Source organism: Penicillium verrucosum (assembly GCF_028828655.1).
Source record: "Penicillium verrucosum strain IBT 35672 chromosome Unknown utg000004l_segment0_segment0, whole genome shotgun sequence".
NCBI classification, from domain to species: Eukaryota; Fungi; Ascomycota; class Eurotiomycetes; order Eurotiales; family Aspergillaceae; genus Penicillium; species Penicillium verrucosum.
The window spans coordinates 1,584,770-1,609,334 of record NW_026643213.1 but is presented as its reverse complement, the minus strand read 5'-3'; the positions used below and the strand labels follow the sequence as shown (position 1 = coordinate 1,609,334).

Below are 24,565 nucleotides of genomic sequence, written 5' to 3'. Positions count from 1 at the left end.
GGAGTGAAACAGAAGTGGCTAGAAGTCATAATATTCAACTACACCGTCAAAGGGAAATACATTAACACGAAGAGAATCTGTAAAAAGCGAACATTTGAACTTCAGAAGCAGGAACATGAACTCCACTCAAAACCACTCGGCACTCAACGGCATGGCTTTGATGAGTGTACCAACGTGTGATTGTTGGTATCCATTCCCTTTAGTTCGAATATGTATCAGGGCAGAGAGGAATTGGAGCGGACTTTCAACAAAGGGCGAGTCGATAGGCCATTCAAGTTTCAGGCGCGTAGAAAACTTGACAAATCCCTCATTCGTCATGCCACCCTCTGGAATTTCACCGAGCTCGTCTGTAACGAGCCCCAAAAACGAACGGAAATTCTTGTAATCTTCAAATGTGCTGAAGTAAAGACTCCCGGAAAACATTTCCAGACATCGGGTCATCGTGTCGCTAGGCTGCGTTGGAATGTTCGCGCCAATGCCAAAGAAGTCAAGATGGCGGAATGACCGCATTGGCTTTGTTAATCGCGGGGCGTAGATGTTAAGTCTGGCATTCTCTGATTTGCGAACGATATTGAGGAGCCCATTCGCTTCCCATTGACTCACGACAATAAGAACATCGCTGTGCACACTCGATAGAATCCAATTCACCTGCTTGCAGAAATCGTCCATAGGATCGTTTGGGGAAATCTTCACAGTTTCGTTGAAGTCCAAAGTAGAATACAACCCAGACCCCAGCGGATTTGGATGATAGAATTTCCCAGCAGATGTGTTAGCAAGACCGTGGAAGGCTAATGTGACAGCCTTGGATGTTTGATTGCCGGGGAACTCGCCGAATTTGGCGAAATGCCGGATATCGTCATGGAGCTTGTGTTTGTTAGGCGTATATGATGGCGGTCGATAAACCTGTTGTTCTCGCTCCACTTCGCATGCGATTTCCCGTTCCTGTTCTTCGTGAAGATACGCAGACGTCTCGACCTGTCCCGCAGTGGACTGCAAAGTTTTCAACAACACCTGAACTTCCCCATAATTCAAGTCCCCTTCTGCAATGTCGTAGGTGCTTGTACTCTCTTTATCCTCATTCCATGGTGCGTACAGCTGGGAGAGTGTCCGAGCTTCAGGCTCCTGCATAGAACTGACTGTTTCCTTGGAGGGGATCCTTTGTTCCACAAGCAAATCCCAAAGGCGTGTTTTCTTATGGTATTGAAGTCCCTGGTTTGCCCAGAGCGGGCGCAGATTGTCTAGAGTGCGGCATGTTTGAATCATAGACCACTTTAACACGTCTGCTGAAGTGAAGTCTCTATCGGAGGATATCCCCAAGACAAATCTCATACTGTGGCTGACCTCCGGTGGGATTAGAAATAGAAGTGATTGGCACTTTTCTAGACCACGAAGTCGGTTGCAAGCTGAGACAAGATTAGAACTCTCTTCAAGATATATTGAGACTGCGCAGCTTACCTTGTACAAGTCTGTCCTTTGTTAATCGGGGTCCTAGAGTGATTGCAGCTCGCGTCGTAGGGGGTAACTTCAAATCTATGCCACGCGAGTGCTGTTGATCAAGGAACACCAAGCAAGCACCCATTCGTTGTCGGAACGAAGAGGACAAGAGAGTGTCGACATGCCCTTCCCGGTCAATAACCATAACTTCGTCACTGTCATTGAAGAATATTGCCGCCTCAACATCTCCCTCGGGGGTCATTGAAAGCCACTTTTGGGCGACTGATTGGTTTCCAGCCTCCAGGATTTGGGCGCCAACATCAATCAAAACTCGCACAGGCCGGGCCGTGGTTGAGCGTTCACTGGTACGGACTACGAGCTTCAAGAGCCGATCAACATCCAGATGCAAGCCTTTCTCGTCCTCCGCCAATATACATTGTCTGTTGTCCCCTCGAAGCAACAATCGCAGTACCATCGCATTGGTGTGGAGAAGTCCATCGAGATCCCGTTGGCGAACCGACAGAGGTAGGAGAAACCGGTTGTCGTTTGTACCGCTGAAGCCTGTCGTTAGTTGCAGACCACACCGTGCAGGGATGTCCCATGCAGAAGATGAGAGCTTCCGCGGAAACTCCTTCGCTTCTCTGGAGAAAACAAAGTGAGATAGGTAGAAATCCAGTATCTCTTTCTGATAGCAGAGAAGAGGGAACAGAGTTTGACCGAAGGTCTGATCGTCCTGAAGGTTCACGCCTGAGTATGTCTGTAAACCAGCGGGCAGATCATCGATGCAGGGGGAGACCCAATTCTGGAACACTGTGGAGGGGTCGTTCAGTTTAGCCAAGAGGATGAAGCAGTCTCTCAGTTGCTCCTTCGTCAGTCCCTCGTAGTAGTAACTTAGACAAGTCAAAGTTACTGCTACATCAGGGTGTCCAAATTCTGCACTCTCGGATGGGACACCCTTCGCACGATATGGCACAGCCATCAAACATCGGGAAGGGTGAAGTCCATATTCCACTAACCAGCGTTTATCGGCAAGCGAGAACCTCAGGATGCGATGAGCGAAGAGCCCTCGTAAAACGAGAAGCTTGGTGAGGAAGATACTGTCGTTGAACTCTTCCCGGATGACAGATTCATCCTCTTCGGTCAGTTCAGAATGTTTGATGAATCTGAGCACGCTGCGTTTGACCCGTGAAGTCCATTGGGTGAAAGGTAAACCCGGAATCCCATTTTCTAAAATTGACTCGAGAGTGTAACCGATCAGTTGTTCGATAGCACCGGGCTTCAAAAATCGTAGAATAGGGTATCGGTAACCTGACTGATCAACCTCTATGCATCTTGGATCATCACTGTGAAGTCGTCTCGCTTGTATTGAGACTAGGCGAAGCAAATGCTGTGTCGTCTCCCAGCGACTGCTGAGTCCATCGAGGGATTGCTGGGTGCCCATGGTGTAAACTAGCTGAAACTTGGTATCCATAACTTCATCGCTTTCATCAATAACATCCCGGCATTTTCTTTGTAGCCAATTCTCAAGACTAATCAGTGGTGCAAAAATACCCGGGTTTCTTTCCGCAGCATCTAACCCAATGAGTCTGAACGAGAGGATTTGTTCAGGAAGAGCGATCAGAATCCCCCTATTGCGCCAACATTGCTGATATATGGACTGCAGCTGGCTAACTGTGCTAGAACTGAGTTCAGTCTGTCGCGAGAAGGGGATGTGGTAAACGCGTCGATTGATCAGACCCCCGAGCCGCTGAGAAAGAAGCGCATCACTTTGCCTCAAGAGAGGTTTCAAGACGATTATTCTGAGAAGATCACGGCTATCTGCCAGAACTGCAGCCACCATAGGCGTAATGACAGAAGTCTTACCTTCGCCCATGTTGAGCTGAAGCACAGAGTTTTTGCCATCATCCGGTTTGATCATCCGAAGTGCGACTTCCACCTGGCGCTTTCGAATCGTAATGTTGTTTTCGATTTCTAAAAGTAGCCAAGTAGGGTAGATCAAAGGGTCCCACTCTTCATACCATGGGCTTTCCGTGTTACTTAAGAACCCGTCGATATCATGCTTTTCAATGCAAGAAATCAATCGTTCACAACGACGCAAGGCAGATATTGACTTCCCAAATGCCACAAGTAACGCCCTCCACTGGGGGAAATGTTGGTCCATTGGTCAGAAGCCAAAATAGACAGAACAGACCATACAGTGATAGAAGGGCTGACAGTGTCAGTGCATAGTGCCCCTTTCTGTCCACTAATTTTCAAAGCGAGGATTATCCTTTTCCAGAGTGAGTCCCTGTCTTCCTGGATCTCCTTTTGGCGTGAAAGAAGTGCATTCGTTTGTGTCTGCCAGTCAAAAGACTCAGAAAAGTCAGAATTTCCAGTTGGCGGCACTGAAGTTGAGAAATCATGCAACGCTTGGACGCTGCGGCTTAGCCCATTTCCATACTCTTGTTCGCATCGGCTCGAGCTAGCTTGGAAATATTTTGCAAGAGCCCAAAGCTCAGCAGTCGGTCCCAGAATGGAAGAAGCCCTATGGTAGGTGATTGGACCAAATTGAGTCCCAGGGGGATCTGGACAAGTCATCTGGACTAAGTCAAGGAGACTGGGCGGTTGAAACGAACTGTATTCAACCGCCCTGGGGGGTATATCGGAGGTGGGAACAGGCTCCACGTTGTAATCCTGAGAGTTGGCGGGTGGCATTTGGCTTTGTACTTGGCGCAGGAACTCAAGGAAATTCCTATTTTGGTTCCAGTTGTCGCAGAGTGTTTTGCATTTCTCGTACGCCGCCGTTCTAAGAACCCGTGGAATCAAATGTTGAGATGGAAGCTGGGGAGATTTGCACGGCCACTGCTCTCTTACATGCGACCCACATAACTGGACATCCCTCTTCTTTTGTTCTTCCCATTCGGCTTCAGCTTTTCGGTTGTTCTCCGCTTGTTGTGCGCCAGTGAGGTGTGAACTTTTGGTCCTGGTGAAGATTTTATAACACTTTCCAATTGCATTCTCAACTTGAGCAAGGATAAGCTTCTCCCCCAGGGTAAGATCCAACGATATCATCGTGTCGCGTGGCACTGCAACATTTTGGCATTTCTTTGAAAAGGCAACTTGGAGCAATTGACGGAGGATCGACTGGTTGATTCTCCTACCAAACGCAAGAGTAGAGAATAAGGAAATCAAGAAGTAGGTGTCCCTATCTCGAGAGCTTGACTGACAGGCTTTGTACAAAGCCACCCAGGAGCTCTGAATGGACAGCGCTAGAATTTCCGAGAAAGAGGAACGCTCAAAATCGATTGAAACCAAAGAAACATTTTTGAGTTGCCTCATCGTTGCCACTAGGGTTGATGAATGATCAACGGTAGTAGGCCAATCTCTAATCAGAGCCGTGATGCCATAAACATCCCTGCCGCGGACACTTGTGATATCGCAATCGCGTGATATGTAAATATTCTTGGCCAACGAAGCAGGCGATCCGCTGAAGTTCGAGCTCCTCAGCTGCTCATTGCGGCAACGGGCACGCCTTAATAGACCCGTACTTCCCGGGTAAGAGATGCAGGTTTCCCTTGGCTTGGCATCATGAAAGTGTGAACATTGTTCTGACGACTGAAGGATCTCTTGTGACAAGAGCTGGAAGTCGTCATGTTGGGCAAGTTGACCTAAGTTACTAGACCACTTGACAGTTTGCATGACCTTCAGGTGTCGAGGATAAAAGTCGCGGCGTGGCGTAAGGGCTGCAATCCTTTCCAGAGTCTCGATACAATCATTGGGAAGCGGAAATGACGATCTTAAAGATGCTTGTCGTAGAATACGGATAGCCTCTTCAGTACCTGAGCGGTGAGTCAATTTATCAGGGCCTGGGAAAGAAGTGAGCGCGTGCAAGTAGGCTTGGTACAAGATCGCCAGGGGGTAAGATCCTCGGAGAAGTTGCAGATGCTGGTCCAAGAAGTAATGCATGTATTTCACCCTATTTCCCGGGGGAAGCTTTATGTTGACTGCAACATGATGATCCTTCCGAGTAACAACCGGGTATCCGTAAGGAACGATGACCGATTTATTATTGAAGGGATCGATAAGGACCAGTTTGTTTTTGAGTCCGTAGAAACAGCCAACATCTTGGTCCATATCAACCAGGGCACCGAACTCTTTCGATGCCACTCGTCCATCAGCCCTGACGAAGAATTTTAACCGTAAGCGGCATAGCTCTGCCTCTAACGTCCCGTCAGGTGCCTGGGTGACAACAATTTCCTCTTCCTCATCAAGGAGATTCAATATGCGGACGAATTCTGTAGAAAGCGGGCTGCGTATATCAACCAAGCTCTTAGAATCTTGTTGCATGACCATCTCGTTGGGTACACAAGGATCGAAGAACAGACGCCAATTGCGGTTGCAAGGTTTCCATGGCTGGCTGAGCGGACGAAATTCAACAACTCCAGTGTCCAAATCCAGCCAATGGAAGCTCTCAGAGACGAACATCCGGGGAAGTCCTTCTCGAGGACATCTTGTGGTATAAGTTGCAAGATCTGAGAGCCCTTGCGAGTCTTGATCAAAAGCCCTCCACCACGCATCCCAAAGTGAACCTGTGTAAGTTGTCAGATCGCATGTTATATAAACTGTTGGTTGCAGAAGGCTTACTTCAGATCCCTCGATGGGGTGTGACAGGACAAAGGACGCTCCGGGCAATGGCGACGGTATCACCGGAAGAACTCTCTATTAAAACGTCAATACACCTTCCTGGATGCACTAGAAATTGGGGTAGAATTACCTCTCCGAAAAGACGTCGATAGAGAGAATTGCTGGTAAATTTGGCGGGCAACCTCCCCGGGGGATTTCCATCCACCAGAAGCTCTCCTGTGAGATAGTTGAAGTGGAGTCGTTGCTCAAATCCTTGGATAATGCTGCTTGTCACTGTGGTTACCCAGCTACCACTTCCTTGGCAAATGCTCCAAGGCCCGGATACTTCAAGGCAGCTTATGTTCCTCCGAACTGCGTGATTCAATCCAGACGGGTATTTCATGATCATGCAGAGCATCTGTGATCTTGAAAGTAAACGGATCCTTTCCGCATTCTGCAAGCAGGCCTCTATGTTGGGTAAAAGTCTGTATGATTCTGATGGTGAGTTCTCAAAGAGCAAAATAGAGCATCGAGCGAAGCAAAACACATCTCGGGGAGTTTCCATGACGATCCTCAAAAGGATAGGGTCCACATCATAAGTGGCCTGGCAAGTTGATGCAATCTGAAGTATGTGCCCCTGTTGGCCTCCATCTTCCTTGCCTTCATCATAAAGATAACTTCCATTCAGCTCATCGCACCAATCCATTGCCACTTCTCGACATTCACGTAGGAACTCAGCTACCTTCTCAACCGATGGTGATCCACTCGACAATGCGAGAACACGCAGACTAAGTGTGACGATTAGGTCGAAGGTGCAATGCTCATTCCAGTTCTTCTTGATTTCCGTCAACCTCTCCTCCAAAAGGTTAAGCAGACAGTCACCAAAGCCTCTGTCCTCAAAGGCTTGATGTGTAACTCTCCTGACAGATTCGGACGGTGTCCCAAGTTCCCAAGCAGCCTGCTTAATAAGGGACACAACAGCTTCCTCATTTAGCGACAATGCTGACGACGCTAGGTTCCGCACAACATTGTACCATTGAAGCTTCTCCCCAGAGCGAAGGCACCCGTATGCCTCAAACTCATGCAAACTGAGGATTGTGTCACAATCTTTTTGGGTCGCCATGACCTGATTCTGGGTGTGGAAGGTAGAACCGAGGGTATATTGCAGATTTGAGTAGACACCACGAGGCAGTTGGATAGTGCACATGTCCTTGACTGTCGGGTCATTGATCTGCTCTCTCACCCAGCCGTTCGCGACGTTGTCGAAAAGCTTCAAACGAAGTGCGTTCTGTATGCAAATCTGATCGCATGAAACAGGAAATTTGTGCTTTCTGTAGTGAGACTTGCCCCACGATTTTGTATTCGAGGCCAAAACGAGGTTCGAGTCTCGTGTCACGGCGAACGCTTGAATTTCTTTGTATTGAAGCCACCCGATCTCCTTGTCGTGAGCAACCACTGTTCCCCTTCGCCCAACTTCGTGGAGAAGCTTCCAAGTAGTATTACGCCACGATGTAAACCAAATGGGAATATTCAGTTCAAAAATAGCAGTCTTTTTCTCGGCCGGATTTTCTGGAAGTGGCCATTCGTGGGCTTGAATGCAAAGGGACGCAGCTTGTCCCCTCAATAAACACTTGTTGCATTTGTGGATCAAGTGAACATATGCGCCGCAGCTATTGTACCCGAAATCATGGGATAGTCGATCCTCTTGTTCGCATAGCTGTTTGTATTTGGCACTTAGCATCTCCCATTCCGCGCGTTTTGATGATCGAGCTTCAGCTGCATGGTCCTCAATTTTGCGCTCGAGTGTTTGATGTTCCTCAGAGCTTTCAAAATACTGAAACCCAAAGCAATTCGGTGCTGGGTCACAGAAGATGCTAGGATTTGTTTTGACCGCTTCCTCGTGCCGCACGTTGATGTGGTGCTCGATCTCTCTCGCACGTTTCATTTGATCCAGCTTGGGAAGCAGTAGAGGTTCGAGGAAGTTCTGGGGGACTCCAGGGGAGAACTTCCCTAGCAGAGGACAGAGTCGAAGAGCCATTTTGTCAAGCACTACCCACAGTTCCAACACTACAAGGACCATGAGTGACGTGGCTTGTGGGTTGGAGGCGTATGCTGGCCGCGCGAGATGCAAGTATTGTGCAATGGTATTTTCAAGGTCACGACACGCTTTGACGTCCTTCGAAGCAGGCTGGCAAGTAAACCAAGACCCCAGGTGCTCGTCAACCCATTGCTCGAATTCACTGAGAGCCGTGATCGACCCCGATTCCGGAACAGGAAAGGCATTGCTCCAGTTCAAGTACGGTGTATGAGTCGGAAGAAACATTGTAGGCGGCGTATCATCGGCGGACGAACGCATTGCGACTTGAAAATAGTCTTTACAATGGAGCAGTGACAAGTGAAGATCATCTTGAGAGGCTGATGGTAGAATTGGCGGAATATTCACGTGGTTGGACGTCGTAATATTTTTTTGAAAAGACCCCAATTGCTCGAGTAGATATTTGCTTGTGGAATGTACCCGGTTCGCAACAAATAGAAACACTTCATCTTTCAGCTTGTAAATTCGACGGCCAATCCGAGTGTGGCTAATTTTCCAGCAGTCCACAACTTCTTGGGAACGCACGGACAGACCTCCCTTTGCTGCTAGTGTTGCCATGAGGTATAACATGAAATTCTTGTAATGAAGGCGACCCTCTGCTTGCGGGAAGCATCGCCGAAGAACCAGTTGTAGAGCGACTCGAAGGGCTAGCCAAGCTGGAGAGCGCCTCCACGGTAACAAAGCAGACATCCAGTTGACCTCATCTCGCACACATTTCACAAGCTTTACCTCTTCATTGTGTGTTCCGAGTGCCAGTAGTTGCATCATCAAGCCTTCTGTCACGAGGCCAGGATGGATGGTTTGCCGGATTTCGTCCACTTCGGTTCCAGCTTTTGTGCTTTTCGGCAGCATGTCGGACACTTCTTCAAATGCCAATTGCGAGATTGTGGCAGCCAGGTAAGAGCGGAACGTCGGATCGGCGAGTTTATCTGCTGAGATAATGACACTCACTCCAGGGAACCGACGTAATAGTCCCCCAGAAGAGGAGAGCACTGATTTGCCTTGAGCGGAGACTTCAAAGGCATCCACGATGAGCCTCTCTTTATCTCCATCGTAGAAAGCAACCCATCCGCAGTTCTGGGCTCTGATGTGACAGGCAATAGCCCCTAATCAGGTCAGCTTTCTCTTCCCACCTAAAATGTACTTGGGAGAGAAGATCCAAGTAGATGAAGTATAGAAGAACACAATCAGCTTACCAGATGTTTTGAGGTTTGACAAAGCATTCTCCAAACCAAGCTGTGAAATTCCCTGTTCGTCATGCAACTGAATCCAGCTACCCAACATGCTCCTGGCTAAGGCCCATCGCTGCTGGGACTCGGGGCTGACATTCTGGATAAAGTCTTGCAGTACACCCCTAATCACAACAATCATGCGGTTTTCCAAGTGAACAAGATTGCTTTCAGCCTCCTGTGGCAGCCTTAGGGGGAAGAATATGTGATGGAATATGAAGGAGGACAGATCGCCATCGACATCCATGGCCTGACTTTGAGACATGCTAGATGTGTGGATGATATCGGTGGAAGCAATAGATAGTAAAGTCGAATCAGGAATATTAGAAGCTTCCTTAACGACAAAGGATGTATGGCTGGTTAACTCGAAGAGATGAAGAAAAGCAAGGTGAAAGAAAGAAAAGTGGAAATGTGGATGTGGTGGTTGAGAAGGTGCGAGATATAAAGAAGTGCACGTACACCCTCCGCTCCTCAAAGCGGAAAATGGCTTCAGAATTTGCTGTGATAATATTTCTCCCCTCATTGACTATTTGTGAGTATCTAAACTTTAATGATAACACTGGAGACTACGGAGTATACCACCATCCTCACGATATATGGATATGATAAAAAGCAATATGAAAACCAGATCTTGTTGTCAAAATTGAAGAGGATCATGAGAGAAGTTTGCTCAATGAGCTCTCGGATTTGATGACCCTCTTTGGATTCCGTTGCCTATATTATGTTTGATCAGCCAAGATTGCTTCACCTAATCCAAACCTTCAGCTCATAATTTGATTCATTTTTCAGTCGCGTGTCAACTTACACTGACTTGAAGTAGTCAACCCATAACTAACTAGAAGATAGCCCTACAGCATACTTTGATATACGCTAGTCCCAATACAGATCACTAGTCCATATGGGGCTTAGTCTTGATTTCAACATGGCCTTAAAACATCCATGGATGGCCTTAATGATAGTCATTGCTAATGACGAACTTCTTCCAAGATTTAATCCTGAATGTACTCTGTACTCTGGATGTGCTCGATAAAATAACTAACTTCAATCCCCCATGGATTTCCCGTTGGATCTTACCATAGAGTGAGTTCAATTGTTGTAATTCTATATTTATTCTTGGGTGTGGGAACGATTGGCCCCATGATTGATACATGATTGATACTGAAGCGATCTCCGAGCTAGCCTTGTAAGGATTCTACTGTACGAGGAGTCTCCCACTTAACTAGGTACACCATATCAAAATTCCAGAGCGGATAAAGTCCAAGCAGAGGGGCGATGAAATTGCCAGGCCGTGCGAGGCCAACCCGCTTGGGGATGGTCGCTTGATGGTCGTGTGGGGAGAATGTGGGAGAAGCGGGAAAGATTTACTCCGCCATGAAGCAAAATGCAAAAAGGTAGGATCACCTTTAAGGATCTTATTTTAAAAAAGAGATTCCTCGTGCTATTCTTTTTAAATAGTCTTCTTCCTTGTTGGGTTAACATCCATCATACATCACGTATATATCGTCCCCGCACTCCCCCAGTAAAATGGCGAAAGCACCTCAAGATTTACAAATCGCCATTTTGGGCGCGGGCATGGGTGGCCTGACTTCTGCTTTGGCTCTCGCTCAGAAGGGATTTAAGAACATTGATGTTTATGAAAATGCCAGTGACCTCGGCTTTGTCGGGGCTGGTATTCAGTTGGCACCTAACATGGCCCGCGTTTTGGATGGGCTTGGTGTCTGGAAGGGTATTGAGGCCGAGGCCGTGAATATTGAAGACACATCAGTGCGAGGTATGTTACGATCTACCAATCAAACAATGTAATGCGGTCTAATCTATGGTTGCAGACGGCGCAACGGACACGGAGCACGCATATGTGGATCTGCGGTACATTGAAAAGACATACGGATATAAACACATGGTTGGCCACCGTGCATCACTAGCCAACGGACTATACAACGGCTGCAAGCAGCACTCGTCAATCAAGTTCCACTTTGGAATCAACGCAGATAACGTGGACTCGTTCGGTCCTCGGCCATCATTCACAGCTAGGCCCCGCGCCGAGGGAGCTGCTCCATTCAAGGTCGAATGTGATGTGCTTCTTGCAGCAGATGGTATTAAAAGTGTCACCCGGGTGGAGATGCTAAAGCGATTGGGTGTCGACGTTGGTGTTAAAGACACCCAGCAAGCCGCTTATCGTATCATGATCCACAAGGAGCAGATCAAGGACGACCCCGAGCTTTTGGCTCTCATCAACAGCAACCGTGTAACCCGCTGGATTGGCCCAAAGCGTCATATTATCGCCTACGCTGTCTCCAACAACACTATCTACAACCTCTCCACTACCCAGCCCGACACCCACTTCGCAGCCGCCACAAATGCTACCTATACCACCAAGGGCTCCAAGCCTGCCATGATGGATGTTTTTGCTGACTTCTGCCCCATGGTCCAACGTATGCTAAACTACGTTCCTGAAGGCGAGGTCTGCGAGTGGAAGTTGCGCGTCCATGAGCCTCTCCCCACTTGGGTCCACGACTCCGTCGCCTTGGTTGGTGATGCTTGCCACCCTACCCTACCCCACCTGGCTCAGGGTGCTGCCCAGGCCATTGAAGACGGCGCCGTTCTCGGTGTAGTTCTTTCCAAGCTCCCTGATACTACCCCAGAATCTATCAACAAGGCTCTCCGTGTTTATGAGAAAGTTCGCAAGAGTCGCGCTGAGGCTTTGGTTGACATGGCTAGTGCTTCTGGTCGTGCCCTGCACTTGGGTGACGGTGCTGCTAAGGAGGAGCGTGACAGGCAATTTGCCGCCCTCCGTGCTGGCAAGGGTCCCGTGCCTGATAAGTGGGCTGATGCCGATGTGCAGCGTGAGATCTATGGCTTTGACTGCACCAAGATCGCCGCGGATAATTTCGATGAATACTTCTCGCAGATGTAAGCATTTTTCATTAATATCCTTTGCCCATTTTTTGCGTGTTCGATATTTTCCTTTTTGTATACTTATGTCCTTCGAACTACACAGCAGAACAAATGAGAATATCATGACACCACCAACCACTTTTCTTTCCTTGAAGAACATGGTACTAAACTTCTTTTCCTTCCTACAGGGATATTACAACACGTCACTCTAAGCTTGCATGAAGGCTGGTCAGTTTGGTTGTACACGTGTGTTCGATGAATTAGATCAATAGAACCGAATATAATCTCGGATCCGTCTTCAATATATCAACTGGCCAATTTATCGAGTTCCGCGCTCTCCTGTAAAGGGATTTTTCGACATGTTGAAGTTGTTTATAGGTAGCATCTTTAAAGGTCTTCCAAGGTCTTTTTTAGAAGGGTTCTTTTCGCCGAAACATTGTTGTCTATGTCGTAGTTGAGCCGCAAAACAATTTGCGCGATGGCCGGCTTTGCTTATCAGCATCGACGCGAACCTCCGAGTTCACAAATCCGTCCAACTTAGTGCATTAAAGCCGCGTCATGGTGTTCTTTCCAGACTTCTGATGATTTCAGATAAATGCCTTTTCCGGCAGTATGTCTACGGTGCGATTTATCGGTTCTCCAGGCTAACCAGGCTGGTCACAGACTCCATCACCATTCCGCCTCTCCCGCCGCAACCCACCCACGCGTCGCAGTGGCCCTCAATTCGCACCTACACCTCGGTTTCTCCTATCACAAAGTGCGACACAAAAAGAAGATGATGATATTGACGTGATAGACGACGATGGGCCATCTTCAACGCGTAAAGTCGCGCTTAACCCGCCCGCTACCCAAAGTGCCACCCGCGCGCGCCAACAACGCGACGTGATCGAGGACTCTGATGATGCCGCAGATATAGAGGATATACGAATCGGAGCCATAGCTGCGGGTGACCCAGCATATGATGCCATAGACAGCACTCCTCCCGAAGAACCAGAGACTCCGGGCATCCTGGACGCCGAGTTCGATGCACTATTTGAGCCGGTCAGAGATGGGAATAAACGGCGCCGTGTGGAGGGAGCGGCGCCCTTCAATCGAAGCAATCTAACACAAGTTGATCCGATATTGTCATCACCACCCGAGACTGCGAACCCTCCAGCCGGTCCCATCGATTTGCCCGATAAGACCAGGCAAAGCACTGCGACATGGGATATAAGCACCCAGAGAACTCCCGCACCAAGTGCACGTCCATTCGCACCACCCGCATCAACCCCAAGCAACATGAAAACACCATTCCGCAGTCGTCCTCGGTTTATGCTTTCCTCGACGGTGAAGCCTCCCAGCAGCCAGTCTACACCCAAATTCAAACTAGACACACCGGGTCTATCGCCGCCCGAGAGACGGAAACCGGCTTTTGTCTTGCCTCGTTCACCGTCGCCGAATCTGGATTCTGAGGACATCCCTGCACCGTTCTCTCCCTCCTCGCGCACACTGCGTCGTCGTGGTCGAAAACGAGCCGGTGTGTCCAATTATATTCCTGACGGAATGGCCGCCGAGGTACGCGGCTGGATCTTGGAGATGGGAACAAAGCGTGACCAGTTGCCAAAGCCCCCCTTGTCTCAAACTCCAAACTCGCAGGCGCCGGATGCCTCGCTGGAAAAGCTGAATGCGTATCTCCTAACTGCGCGTGTCACCCATGTCAGTCAGTCAGCTTTGAGCGGATGTGGCGCTCTCGCCTTTCTTCAAGCAGAAGTGCTTACTGGGAATCATGTGCAAGGGAGAAATCCTAATGCGGCCTTGAATATCATGATTATGGGACCTTCCCGGTCTAAATCCGCCGTTCGTTCACTTCCCTCCCATTCAGATGCCACTGTCACACCCCCTCTACGGAAAGGAGATATAGTGGGGATTCACAGAGGGCTCAACTGGAATTTGGAGCTTGGAATTCCATTCTGTGAACATGGAATACCTGGCCAAGTAGCTGATAATGTGTCGGAGTGTGGTCCATCTGAAAATGACGGACACCCACAGACAAAAGAGGGCTGGCTCATAGCCATGGAATGGGACCTCGTTGAAACGGCTCCATGAGTGAGCGTGGTCTGTATATCGAGGTGTATCTTTCCCTTCTACTTTACATGTACTAAATCCACTTTTACTCCTTTTTCGGTCAGCAGCAACAAAGAAAAGCGTTCAGTTTGCCCACGTAAAACAAGTGCATACGCGACCTGTCGGCCACTGAATCCACATCCCAATCCCAACATCCGTGGAGCTATATCAAATCATCTGAGTTCATCTGGCATTGAATCATCCTACAGCTCTTGAAGTCGAGATCTGAATTGTAATGACACTCTGTTAGGGGTGCAGAACTCCTCTGCTTCGAGGAAAATGCCCATCTTTCTTGCTTCCGTGACATGCTCCTCATCGTAGCGGTCACGCCTCGAAAGATACTCGATTACGCGGTCATACCAATAGCAATCGAGGAATTCTTCGATGGAAAGGCCAAGCTCATCAAGTTTGCTTTCCATCCCTTCCATCAGTTCCTCAAATTCTTTGACCAAGAAATACTGGTCGTCTGAGATCCTACCAATTTCTGTCTCATCTCTCCCTTCGTCGGGCACAATCGGCCAAACTAATCCACCTGGATATATTTCAGTGCAGCATGTATGCGTAAGGCCCAACGCATCAAACGTCAAGGCTCTGACCACCGCTCGTGGAAGATCTGGCCAGTAATCCTGCCATACAATGAGAGAGAGGAACAATTTCCGGAGCGGGACATTCGTGGATAGCGGTCCCCACTTAGATATCCCCAAAAGGAGGGATCGAAGTGCCACTGAGAGTGTGGTACATCCGCCATGAGAACAGGCGCAAACGCAGCAGTCTTTTGTAGGAGATACAAAAAAGCCAGCATCTCCTAATTCGGCAACACCTCTTTCCCAATTGCGGTGCTTTTCGTCGCGGCTATCTCCTTTAAATTCCAGGTCGTAAAGATACATATGAATAACTTGACTTGTGAGAAGATGAGCAACTTTCGCATTTGATCTCGGCAATCTCCGTTCAACCCAAGCACCTCTCGACATCAACCAGGCCGCACACTTGATCATCACAGACGTGTCGGATAAATAGAATGGATCGAACATCATCAAGGGCGTTATACCACTCTGGCTGGGCAAATCAACGTCATGGAAGCCAATTTCATACATGTTATGCATGATCTTGAAGAAATCCTTCGATTCGTTGGCTAACCAGGTTTGGTAGATGGCCGTGGACCCCGGTAAATCAGTCTCAAATTGTAACGGGACCGGGACGTATATCCCGTGGGCAGCTAGAGCCGTGCATATGTTTGCTGGAGGCCCACCGAGAGACGGAATTTGATCGGATGGCAAGGAAGATTCGGCGAGTGTACATAATCTTCTTCGTCTTGCTGCCAAATGATCGATCAGTAGTGAGTATCTTTTACCACCATCGTTACATTGCTCGTTGTTGACAAAATCGACCACTTTAATCAGACATCCCGCTTCAAGTAAAAGAACGGCAGAAGCGTGGTACTGTTCTCCCTCGGCCATAGCAAGGGCAGGAAAGTGAAAATGAGGATTTCCCCTGACTGTAGAAGAATTTGTATCCCCTTTGGCCACCCAAATGCGAATTCAAGTGACCGAGTGGCATTTATCCTGTCATTTGGCGAAATCCCACTTGCCAAAGCTTCCTTGAGCTCTTTCTCGGACTCAAGAATGATTGCTTTGGCTATCTTCGTTGCTTGAATCACTGGGAATTTAGGTTAGTCTTATAAATAAATGACAAAATATACCCCCGGGGAGCGATAGTAGAAATACATACATTCTTCGTCTTGAGAGAGAACAAGTCGAACATTATGTTTCAAATTGACATAATCGGGAGCAGTTGAAAATAAATAATAGGGGAAATATAACTGGAGTGGTCCTGTAACCTCAACCAGGTCCGAAATCAATGGAAGATCTTTCGTCTTGAATATAGCCTTTGTGTAAATATACATCAGTGGACTATAATGCCAGGGGCGCTCTCGCGTTGGCTTCATGCCACATCCTAGCATGAATTGGACGATTTTCAACCCCATCTGAAAATCAGTACGCCGGATTCCGATTCCGAACCAAACCTATCTTCAATAAGAATCATGTTTTGGGTAGGGGAGTTTGTGAATACATCCATAAGAGATTCGGTTCCACCTCTGGAGGAAGAGAAGGTGTCGTAGGGAGACAATCGTTGCTCAGAGAAAGCACGTAGGAGTGTTGGAATGAGCAAACCATCTTGGCGACTGTCCCGTGTTATATTCATAAGTTCGTTGTATCTCTCACCATGCAGCTCCCATACACTTTGAATATGCAAGTGTGGGGCAATAGACAAGCCTCCAGCGCCTCGAATCATGGAGAAAGATGCAGATATTGCAAAATTCAAAAAGCGGTTGTGATAGGTGTAGTGTATGCTCTTGTCACTCTTTTTGACTGAGCCCTAGTCCACACTTGCCGCTGATTTGGGAATCCATTGCTGAAAATAGTCAACTAATGTCCATACGACGGTTTTGTACATGGCATACCCGTCAACCCCTAGATCTGTCTGTGCCAATGGGCCACTGTCCGAAAGCATCATCGGTGGTTGTTTGTGCTGAGAATCACACGCAAGTTGAAGTAAACTTGGCGGTGGCAAGCCTGTAGATGATATAGCCATCTTGAGGGTGCAATGCATACTCTGCACCTCTTCGTAAGTTGGAATTTGCATGGCTCGGTACTCCCTCATATCCTGCCAGTTATATCTGCCCAAGGGTCAATAGTCACATCTTCAAAGGGTACATATTCAGCCAGATTCTATACCCACATCAGCAGTGATGTTTGCAGAACGTTCTGAATCTGATCCAAATGATTCTGCACGTCTTGCAAAGTGTCTTTCTGAAAGTAATATACGCCCTTCTTCAGCTGAGCACGAACTTTGTCCGGGAAAGCCTCTGACTGCGCAGGCTTGAACCGGTCCACGATCTTCTTGGGCTTTTCGATTGAACTTCGCATGCTCATGGCTTTCTCTTCGAGATCTGCAGCCACTTCCGGCCGTGTTTGCTGTAATTCCTCTATCGTGTCACGTAGAGTCTTCAGAAGCATGCGAAGAGCTTTCGCCTTGTTCCTCGCATTTTGAATCTCTTCGTCGTAACGCCGCCATGTCTGACTGTACGAGACGATCCCCTGGCAGACTTGTAAGCCGAGGGATATGATGCCGACGGCGGTACCCGCAAGCTCCATATTCCAGGATATAATCCTTCGAGATCGAATGTGGTTGTAAAAGAATTGAAATCATATAGAAGGGATCCATGTTCGCAACCTATCGGTCGCCAAGGAGGCAGTGCTAGTGTCATGCAGCGTGGTAAGCGTGGCCTCAATCAAACGAGGGGATTAGCGCTTAGCTGAATAAGATATTTTGGGGTTATATTTGGAACATTGCCTTTAAGCAAACGGTAATCATTCGAGAAACCTCCTACAGTAGTGGAACAGTCAAGGATATGGGATAATTGTGTGATCTGCTAGATTTGCATGGAGGGGCGTCGCTGATCTCGTCTTATTCAAACCGATCAAACCTCAAAAGTTCTTACAAGATTTTTTTTTTTTTTTTGGTGGGAAAAGCGTGGAACGTAAACAAATCATGAATAGCGTAACAACTTGGGTATATTCTATATGCAACTGCAAGATGATTCCAATGCAATCCTTACTCCGCCACAGCCTTAAGGGCATCCGCAGCCACATTGCATCCCCACCGAACTAGCTTGAGTTCCTCGGGGGACACAATATCAGTCTTTGCGACAACCTTTCGCACAAAATAGATAAGGCCCTTGGCAATGTGTGGTGTCTCCCTGACACGCAGGAAGATTTGCATCAAAGGTCCTTCATCCTTCTCAGGCTCATCTGGTGTGGAGTTCTTCGACTTCTTCTTCTTCTTGGACTTCTGAGATTGTTGAATGATACTGATGATCAAGACTTCGACAAACGTCTTCGTCTTTGGCTGCAGATATGCGAAGTTGAGATTCTTCAAAATGCTCAGTGTCAAGCTGCCGTCCATGATGAGGGTGCTGAACATCTTGGCCAGGTTGACCACAGACTTCATGCTGACACCGTTCTCCTCATCATCTGGATCGAAGTCGTTATCTTCATCCTCACCAATATCTCCTCGCTCGCCCATTTTCTTGAACTCATTCCAAAGTGCAAACATAAAGGACATCTTGATGCGTCGACCTTGCTCACCGCAAATCCGACGGGCAATCAGAGAATAGTATGGGTTGTGGGCCTGTTCCTCCATGGCACAGTGTAGGAGGACACGAGGGATTTCAAACTCCTGCGCCCGCTTGAGACGAAGCTTCATGAGTCGGACATGTGCATCTTGGAAGTCGTTGGCAGACATGATGGCAACGAAGATCGATCGACGAACGTCGGTGTTCATGCGGTGGGCACGGGCAAGAACACCAAAGTCAGGCTCGCCGTCGCTTCCATCATCTTGGTCCTCAGGTTGGGTCGTTTGCAGACCAGCCATTTCTCTTTGTGCTGTTATGAGAGGATCTTCCTTCCAGCTTGCACCGACCAACCACCACTTGCCCTTCTTGGAGGAGTTGTGGATATCGTCACGGGAGATGTTAATAGGTTCGGATGCGCGAATCACCCGAGAGTTGTTCAGAGAACCCAAAATTTTGCGCATTTTGGTAATGTGTTCTGTGGTGATACCTGCGCCAGCCGCAGCGGAGGCTTTGGAGCGGTTGTTTTTCAAATCCGTGATGAGGTCAATCATAAACTTCGTTCGAACGGAAAGACTATCTTCGCCAACCTTCGCGACAGCGGGCTGAATGAGCAATACAATATCTTTGAGTGCGGACGGGTCATCGAGCCGAAGTTGAGGGCCAGAATCTATGTAGACGTTAGGGGGCTAATATTTCAACCATGGTTAGAAATATCACTTACTTCGAATGACCTTGAGCAAGAGTTCGGTGTTCGCTTCCGTGATATCCTGCACGTAAAGACGAACGTAGTCAAACATCAAGGAAGAACCAATGACGTGGAAGTTGTAAAGTTGCGAGAGAAGAGAGACCAAGTTGGTAGCTTCTTTTCCTTGGAACTTTCCACGCTCATCGCCATCTGCATCCAATGTTTCGACAACTGTTTGGATAATCTCTGCACCAACGTCCATTCCCATGAGTTTATACAATGCCGCAATGAAACCGGCATGCAAGATGAGGAAGGTGTCCTGAAGGGCAGCCCTCTCGCAAATCAGGCCCATTAGTAGGCTGATCAAGGTAGATGTGACGTGTTGGCGTGGGTAATCGCGGTAAAGCTTTTCGAATTCGGCAACAATCGAGAGCATGTTCGCCTCGGACAACTTGTTGAGATGTCCCTGGGCCTGGCGCTTGAGGCGAGTGAGAGATTCGCTTTCCGGGTCTGAGAGACCTCGTAACGAAGGTGGAATGTACTTTTGGGCGGTGGGTTCGGTTTTCGTGACTGGGGCGATATAAGGATTCTCCTTCTTTTTTGGCTCCTTGCGTTCTTCCTCGTCGAAACCGTCGAAATCACTGCCTTCGGCGGCCTCGTCAGAATCATCGCCTCCAAAGATTTCCTCGTCGAGATCGAGATCCTCGGCGCTATCCATTTCACTGTCATCTTTTTCGAGTTGTTGGGCTTGCAAGCTCTTCGCCTTGAGTCTCTTGTTTAGTAGCCAATCATCGGCTTCTCGTTTGCGTTTTTTGCTCTCATCCTCTGAGGCATCGCCGCCACCACCACCTAGGTCTCCCAGCAAATCCTCTAGTCCATCCTCCTCGACGGCCTTTGGTTTACCTCCTTTCTTGAGGCCAAGCTTTTTCTCCAATGCAGCAATCTCGGCATCGTCTTGCGCCAACTTAGCCTTGACCGATCCGGGGATGTGGGCCTCAGTTTGTTCGGGCTCATCCTCGGGCTCGTCTTCGTAGGCGTCGTCATCCGACTCGTCGTCTTCATCCTCATCCTCATCCTCATCCTCATCCTCATTGAGGTCGATTTCTGACCCGAAACCGGACTCGGGCTCAGAGTCGGACTCGGACTCGGAGGCCTGTTGATCTGCTGCTTTCTTCAGGATAGATTTGGGCTTCTTCGCGGCCTCTTTCGTGGATTTAGATTTGGTCTGCGGTGCACTAGGTCCCTCGTCGAGATCCATGCCGTCGTCCTCGTCGCTGTCATCCTGGGCCTGCTGCTGAGGCTTTTGCTGATGCCTCTGCTGTGGGCGGTCAAAGGTCTTCTTGGTCTGCGGGGCTGTGTGTCGGGATTTCTTCTGCGTACGCTCATTTTGGCGGCGTTCTTTGCGCGAGGCAGGTCCGTTCAGGCGACGCTTCTTGTCACCGTAGACATCACGGATTCCGAGCTCGGATCGTAGATCGCGAGGCAAAGCCGTCGTATTATGCCGAGGGCGGGGCATCTTGTTCCGCTGAGATATGTATTGTGTCTGCTCTCAAAAACTTCAAATGTCGGTCCTCGATATCAGGTACCCCGGGCGGTCGGCAACTTTTTTCACTTTTCTGCTGCCCCAAAACAAAGGCGGAGAGGCACCCACAGCGGAGTTTCTCCCCCACTGCGAGTTATGCCCAGCTGTCAATTGCATATTGATCATCTGCTCCAGCTTTCAGATCTCTTAATTATCGCCCGCCTCAAAGAAAATATCCCCAAATATGGCCCCACATCTGGGACACGATGAGGTAAATATTGTTATTGGTGTTTACCTGACCGCTACACCTCCGCACATGCGACCACCGCCAATTCCAAGCTATATATCACTAATACCGGTCACCTTTAGTTCTTCAAATCTCTCACCGAACTGCTCTCCAAAACTTCCCAAGAAACCCACGGCTCGGTAAACCTCACTCAAAAACCTCTCATTGATGTGCCCGGTGCCACTACCACAAACTCCCAACCATCTATCCTCATTCGAGCTACTGATGGAAACACCAATACGCCGAACCTCAAGAACGCAAGCAAGGAAACCCAGATCTCCATGAAGAAGTCTCAGAAGATAAAGCTCTCAACCATCGTCAACCCAGATGACATTGAGGCGTTCTACGTTCGCTACGCCGAGGTCTGCAAAGCAGGAATGTCCGGGTTGAAGAAGCGAGATCGCCGCGGCCGCAAGGCCAAGACGAAGGGCGGAGCTGCTAAGGTCACAAAGGCATAGATTTGCTGTTCGGTCTATTCCCTAGCTGGCATGATCGTATTTATATGCTCGGCTCGGACCTGACACGCATGTGTTTTGATGGTTTCCTTTTCTCATGCATTAGCTGGCGTTCGATGGTGGGTACGGCTTCTTGTTCTCAAAATTTTCAATGCGAACTTCCTATCAAGTGTACATATTCCCCTACGCTTGTGGCTCACGGGCGCTGTGTTTGTTTATACGAGTCCTATGGGATGGGAAAAGAAATAAACGGGGTTTAGCATTATAGTTGGGCGTGCCACTATCCGTAAGTTGCATCTCAAATACCTTTGTTCAATCGTTTAGATGAGAGCCGATGGCATTGCGTAGGCCTTTTTGTTTAGGCTATACATATAGAATGGAGATTGAAAGAGCGTATTTGTATCAATTAATTAATTATTCGTTTATGACATGACCCCGAATTCCTGTCAATGAGACACGCAACGCTAGAATACAGAAATTCAGTAGAATACAAACCATGCCATATATCCACCCATGAGCCGTGCAAATCAGTGCCAAATATCATAACAAGAAAAGAAAAGAAAAAACATTAAGATGGTCCGTGTAGAGAGAGGGGAATACAAAGAGTAAGCATTAAATCGACCGTAAGTTGGGGGTAAAGATCCAGATAAAGAAGTGAAAAGAGTAAGAAAATTAAAAGTGGGCATGTCAATCATCCGACTAGTCCAGATCCCAAGGGTCAAGTTTCTTGAAGATTTCAGCATCCTCGTACTCCGAGGAAGTTCGAGGCTCCAGTGGAAAGCTGAAGTCATCCTCTGTGGCTGGATCCTTCCTTGTGTGCTGGAAATGAGAATTTGGCTCACTCGGTGTGGAGGTGATAGTCGGCTGGATGGTTGGGTTGATGACGATGCGCGCAGCGATATGGAGAAGAATAACGAAAAGATAGGCAGGGGGAATCAATACTAGGGTGATAGCCTTGGAAATGAAGGACGAGCCATCATCACCGGATGGTTGGTACAATGCCGAAGAATGAGGCATGGGAGAAATGTCACGGTCTCTTGTGGCTTTTGCCCGGCGTCGGAACTCGGCACTCATGTGGTCGAGATCAGTATTCAGTGCAGTGGCCTTGGCATTGGGGCTTGGGCGCATTTGAGTGTCCGAAGACGCATCTGTAAAACGACCGAATCGATTCACATTGCTTGCAGGAGCCATTGAGGGTGAGGTGTCGGAGAACGCATCTGCGAAGCGCCTGGGCTGATTATTCAAACTTTCATTATGCATTAATGGAGGACCAGGCACGGTGGCTGGGGTTGGGACGTCGTCGCTTTGAGGAATATGCAGTGTCGGGGGCTGTGATGTCATACATGGATCCGCTGGTGCTGATTCCAATCCAGACATGATGTGTTTTGTGCTCGAAAGATTGAACATTTCTTCTGGCTCTGGCAGATCATGGCCTCCCACAGATGTAGGATGAGTAGAGACTGAATCTGGCGATTGAGGCTCGGCGGAATGGAATGACTCGGGGCTGGACGTAAAGGAGGCATCATGATCAACCTCCAGCTTGGGTTCGGCAGCGGGTTGAACGGATTGGACTTCTTCGATGTTCATGAAATTATCTTCCGGTACTGCCTCAGCCTCGACTGCACTGGTGGTTTCAGCACAGAATACAACTTCCTCGACTTCCTCCGGGGTTTCAGCCGCCAATACTTCGTCGGTCTCGATTGAGACGATGGGCTCCACTTCAACTGCAGCCTCGCTGGAAGCTTCGGCTTGCGATATAGCCTCTAGCCGGAGTTCAGGTTCAGCCTCAGGTTGCGCTTCGACTTTGAATTCAGCATCTAGTATAGGTTCAGACTGAGGCCTGACTTCAACTCCACCGTCGGCTAGTAACCCAGGTTCGAGTTGGTTTGTAACCTTGGGCTCGTGAGCAATTGGAAGTGCAGCATCAGCACTGGGTGCGTATTCTGGCCTGGGCACTGATTCAAAGTCATCGTCATCCCTTGAGACTGATGTAGCCTCAAACTTTGCAAGCAGGCTAGTGAAAGTTTGCGGTGCTTCGGACACCGAGCGTCTAGGAGGCCCAAGGTATGGGGAAGGACTCAAATTCCCAACAGGAGATGATTCCTGATCGTCCGGAATAGCCTCCAAAATTGTACTGTTCGCTTTGTTCGAGGTGAAACAACTGTCATCGGTCAGGTTTCCGTCGGTGTCGTCCCCGGTGCTCATGGAATCGATACAATCCGACCTGACCGAAGAGGGTGATGGTGTCTCTCGCGGAGGTTCTAGGACGGTTGGTATCCTTTCTCTCCGATCTTTGGGTTGCCAGGCCTTTTTGCGCCGAGGTGCCATCGCGTCTGTTGGGAGTTCAACGCTGAAAGCGCGTTTGAAAGGACATGGCGTGACCTCATACCGAAGCACTGTTGGCAATGCGATCCTCAGATCCCGCACCAAACTCTGGTCGTCTTCCGTCTCGTATGGTATCTCGATGCGATAGTATGTAAGAGGGCGGATGCGTAAAACAAACTTTGACACCCCGTCAACACACCAACACTGCGAGTTTTTCAGGATCGCATGGACAACATTTCCACATTTCAGAAATGCGGTTGAGCCATGGACCTTTTCTAGCCTCAGTGGCGCTGTTGCGACTGTTCTTTCAGTCGCAGAGCGCCAGGGGAGTGTTTCGATGGTGTCAACTGGGTAGTCGAAGTCGGATGGCGCAGAACTGGAGGGAATAGGGGCGAGCGCTCTTGGGGAGAAATGCACAATTTTCGCAGATGGGTGATAAAAAATTACATGCTCGGGGGTATTCGGGACACTCGAGCGACGTTGCGCAAGAGGATTTAATTTGGTAGGAAGGGTGAGGGAGCGGCGGAGGGATTGTATCTGACCTAGCTCACTTGGAGACTCAGGCATGGTTCATGGATGCGATCAATAAGGGATAAAGGAGAGCCTGTAAAGATATTAATGTACAGACATGTTTGTACAAGATGCTAATGCAAGAAGCCAGGGTATCCGATGCAGGAAACTCAGGAAACGGGGCTTATCTGCGGGGAGATGCACTGTTGCCTCAGGCTATAAACATCAGGTGACCATGACGCAGCTTTCAATGGAGGCCAGGCATCCACAGTTATTTCGGTTTTCACTT

The 24,565-nt window shown here is 48.6% G+C and overlaps 8 protein-coding genes across 8 annotated transcripts; 3 read left to right on the top strand and 5 right to left on the bottom strand.

Moving 5' to 3' along the window:
- Positions 1-126: 126 nt before the first annotated feature.
- N7516_010038 (uncharacterized protein) lies at positions 127-9,625 on the bottom strand (the record flags this gene model as incomplete). Its single annotated transcript, XM_057222757.1, is given in 7 exon segments — positions 127-1,403; positions 1,456-3,574; positions 3,631-5,826; positions 5,841-6,002; positions 6,058-6,132; positions 6,188-9,237; positions 9,328-9,625. 7 exon segments carry the CDS (start codon positions 9,623-9,625, stop codon positions 127-129), a joined length of 9,177 nt encoding a protein of 3,058 aa, XP_057069978.1.
- A 1,259-nt stretch (positions 9,626-10,884) lies between these two features.
- N7516_010037 (putative monooxygenase) lies at positions 10,885-12,274 on the top strand (the record flags this gene model as incomplete). The annotated part of the gene is made up of 2 exons (XM_057222756.1): positions 10,885-11,131; positions 11,187-12,274. The coding sequence occupies 2 exons, from the start codon at positions 10,885-10,887 to the stop codon at positions 12,272-12,274; spliced, it is 1,335 nt and encodes a 444-aa protein (XP_057069977.1).
- Positions 12,275-12,850: 576 nt separating this feature from the next.
- On the top strand, positions 12,851-14,340 carry N7516_010036 (uncharacterized protein; the record flags this gene model as incomplete). The annotated part of the gene is made up of 2 exons (XM_057222755.1): positions 12,851-12,865; positions 12,919-14,340. The coding sequence occupies 2 exons, from the start codon at positions 12,851-12,853 to the stop codon at positions 14,338-14,340; spliced, it is 1,437 nt and encodes a 478-aa protein (XP_057069976.1).
- A 221-nt stretch (positions 14,341-14,561) lies between these two features.
- On the bottom strand, positions 14,562-15,815 carry N7516_010035 (uncharacterized protein; the record flags this gene model as incomplete). The annotated part of the gene is made up of 1 exon (XM_057222754.1): positions 14,562-15,815. The coding sequence occupies one exon, from the start codon at positions 15,813-15,815 to the stop codon at positions 14,562-14,564; it is 1,254 nt and encodes a 417-aa protein (XP_057069975.1).
- Positions 15,816-16,734: 919 nt separating this feature from the next.
- N7516_010034 (uncharacterized protein) lies at positions 16,735-17,513 on the bottom strand (the record flags this gene model as incomplete). The annotated part of the gene is made up of 2 exons (XM_057222753.1): positions 16,735-17,035; positions 17,098-17,513. The coding sequence occupies 2 exons, from the start codon at positions 17,511-17,513 to the stop codon at positions 16,735-16,737; spliced, it is 717 nt and encodes a 238-aa protein (XP_057069974.1).
- A 460-nt stretch (positions 17,514-17,973) lies between these two features.
- On the bottom strand, positions 17,974-20,694 carry N7516_010033 (MIF4G domain-containing protein; the record flags this gene model as incomplete). The annotated part of the gene is made up of 2 exons (XM_057222752.1): positions 17,974-19,160; positions 19,215-20,694. 2 exons carry the CDS (start codon positions 20,692-20,694, stop codon positions 17,974-17,976), a joined length of 2,667 nt encoding a protein of 888 aa, XP_057069973.1.
- A 185-nt stretch (positions 20,695-20,879) lies between these two features.
- Positions 20,880-21,474, top strand: N7516_010032 (signal recognition particle 14 kDa protein). Its single transcript, XM_057222751.1, has 2 exons — positions 20,880-20,971; positions 21,070-21,474. Exons 1-2 carry the CDS (start codon positions 20,945-20,947, stop codon positions 21,442-21,444), a joined length of 402 nt encoding a protein of 133 aa, XP_057069972.1. The 5' UTR covers positions 20,880-20,944; the 3' UTR covers positions 21,445-21,474.
- A 666-nt stretch (positions 21,475-22,140) lies between these two features.
- On the bottom strand, positions 22,141-24,333 carry N7516_010031 (uncharacterized protein; the record flags this gene model as incomplete). The annotated part of the gene is made up of 1 exon (XM_057222750.1): positions 22,141-24,333. One exon carries the CDS (start codon positions 24,331-24,333, stop codon positions 22,141-22,143), a length of 2,193 nt encoding a protein of 730 aa, XP_057069971.1.
- Between the last annotated feature and the right edge of the window lie 232 nt (positions 24,334-24,565).